Source organism: Engystomops pustulosus, chromosome 3 (assembly GCF_040894005.1).
Source record: "Engystomops pustulosus chromosome 3, aEngPut4.maternal, whole genome shotgun sequence".
NCBI classification, from domain to species: Eukaryota; Metazoa; Chordata; class Amphibia; order Anura; family Leptodactylidae; genus Engystomops; species Engystomops pustulosus.
In genome coordinates this window covers 203,911,062-203,913,753 of record NC_092413.1, presented here as the reverse complement: position 1 = coordinate 203,913,753, position 2,692 = coordinate 203,911,062, and the positions used below count along the sequence as shown (strand labels likewise).

General features: G+C 48.0%; 1 protein-coding gene across 1 annotated transcript; it reads right to left on the bottom strand.

Moving 5' to 3' along the window:
• Positions 1 to 1,067: 1,067 nt before the first annotated feature.
• Positions 1,068 to 2,435, bottom strand: LOC140122900 (paraneoplastic antigen Ma1 homolog). The gene has a single exon (XM_072144143.1). It carries the CDS (start codon positions 2,433 to 2,435, stop codon positions 1,068 to 1,070), a length of 1,368 nt encoding a protein of 455 aa, XP_072000244.1.
• Positions 2,436 to 2,692: the final 257 nt, after the last annotated feature.

Below are 2,692 nucleotides of genomic sequence, written 5' to 3'. Positions count from 1 at the left end.
TTGGAACTGGAAGAATCCAATGGGACAAATGAAAGCCGTCTTCTCTTGATCCTCCTTATTCATGGGTATCTGGTAATAGCCACTTCGGAGATCCAGGACAGAAAACCACTGGCTGCCCTGTAAGCAATCTAGAGCTTCATCAATCCTGGGGACTGTATACTGATCAGGGACTGTGCGCCGATTCAGAGTACGGTAGTCCACACACATCCGAATATCCCCATTTTTCTTGCGGGCAATAACAATGGGAGAAGCATATGGGCTATTGGACTCTATGATGACTCCTGCATCTAGTAGGCCTCGTAAGTGCTGCCTGACATCTTCAATATCTGCAGGAGCTAGCCTTCGAGACCTCTCTCGGAAAGGCTTCTCATCCGTCAGCCTAATGCGATGCTCCACTCCCTGCGCCAGGCCCAGATCCCAGTCACCTAGGGAGAATGCTTCTCTACGTTCCATCATGCCTTTTATTAGTGACTCCTTTTCACATTTCTTCAGGTCACTACCTTCAAAACAGGGATCAAAACATTCCTGATGTAGCTCCCTCCTTTCTTCCTCCTTTCTAATATAAGCAGCCAGACAAGCTGGGTGAATAGTGAGGGTCTGTGAATAGTTATCACCACCAATTTCTCGGCACCACTGTGCTAATGTACGGAAAATGTTGGCATTTGTTCCTACTATGACCGGTATGGATCTCTGGTCTCCTTCCGCCTCTGGACAGACCAGTGCTATGATGGGTATTTCTTTCTCCACTCCAGCAACTGTCTTTGGAAAGCGTAGCATAACAGACACATATCCTCTGTAAGGGTAGCTATGTTCACTCAAACCCCAAACAACAAGTCCAGACAAAGGCTGAAGGGGCACCCCTGAGAGGTATTTCTTGTACCATTTTTCAAAGATGATAGACACTTGAGACCCGCTGTCCAGCAGCACAGTGCAGGGTTGGCCATTAATACTAGCTGGAACATGTGGGGCTGGTCCAACCAAGTCTTTCGGAAATTGTCCCGGTTGAGCGGCAGTGGATGGAGTGGTGGGGCAAGCATTTGACCTTGAATGGGGGTCAGTATGGGACTCTACTGACCCCCTTCCCCGTTTCCCGACTGCTTGTTTTTGTAATGGGAAAGAGACTTCTTAGGACTCCACCTGTTTGGACATCGCCGAGCAACATGGCTTGGATCCCCACAAACATAACATCCCTCTGTCTTTCGGTCTCCATCTCTTTGTCGATCCTGACTGGTGCTTCTAGTGGATCGTGGTTGTCTCTCATGGGATGTAGTGGGAACCTGTTTCAACCTCTCAACTTCTTTTGTATGGCTTTTTAGGAGTTGAGAAATTTGTTCTGCTTGCTTCTCAATGATTTTTAGAAGCTCCTCCTCTCGGCTTGGCTCAGCCTTTAGAGTAGCAGCAGTGACTCTTTTGGATGTTTGCTCTCGGGCTGCCATAATAGCTTCTTCCTGTCTTACTTCTTTCAGCAACAGATGGAAGGAAGGAGGAACCTTCTCTTTGTCGCAGCACCTTAGTCTTTGAGCAGTGGGATCATTGGTGAGAGCACCTCGCAGTACTTGATCCAAACGGTACCGGTCCACATCTTGAGAACTGAGCCCGCCTTTGGACACAATTCTGTGAACTAGTTTGTCCAGTCGGTAAAGATAGTCAGATAATTTCTCACCCGGTTCCTGGTAAGTGGTGCGGAGCTTATAAAGAAGGTCTGTTGCATCTTCTGGAGTCCCAAAAGCATCCTCAAGAGCAGCCATATAGTCTTGAAAAGTTGCATTAGGATCACTTCGCCAAGCAGCCTGCACTACCTCCATAGCTGGACCCTTCAAACTCTCCACTATCCTCTGCTTCTTTACCGCATCTGTGCACTGCCACTCTTGCAGGTACTGCAGGGACACATCTCTCCATGTGTCATACCCCTCTTCACCGGCTGGGGTTGGAGTGATACCTGAGAAAGTCCTCAAACGGCGATAGCTTGACTCTGGCTGAATCTTTGCAAACTGACTCACTAACCTTTCCATAGCTGCTACCAGCATGTCAGCAGAAGCTGGTGTTTCTTCAGATCTGGCTGATAGTGGGGTAGGAGGTAAACTAGGCCTCCTATGCTGTGTGTTTGGATCCTGTTGCCCAATCACTGCAGGCCTCATAGGCCATATGATTTTCCATTGCCTACCATGTCCTGGCGGCACAGCTATAACTGATGCAAAGTATTCTCTTTCCAAAATCTTATCAGTTGCTATTAATGCTGCTGGGAATGGTGTATCTTCATCACCCCTGCGATCAACCACCTTTGCATGGGTGACACCAGGAAGTTCATTCACTATCTGCAGTATCTCATCATCAGATGCATGAAAGAATTTACCACACAAGGCAAAACTTTTTTCATCACCAATGCTCATCTCCTCACACCATGTGAACACTTCTCTCTCTGTTAAAGTCTCCATGGCAACTGTTTTGTTTGTTCAATCTCAGCAGTGCCTCCACTGTAACACCCCTTCAGGCCTACCTCTGCAGGAAGGGTGTATGGTGACTTCAAACTCAATATGGCGCAGTGCCTCCACCCGAATCTTGCTTGAAGCTCTGTAGGTAAGCAGGAGGGCTTTCCTCTTCTGCCAGGGGTTGACTCGGGAAACCCCTGCCTAAGCTTAACACACACTCACAATAGGTAAGGGTAAAACAACTTGGCAGGTTTATTGTGAGG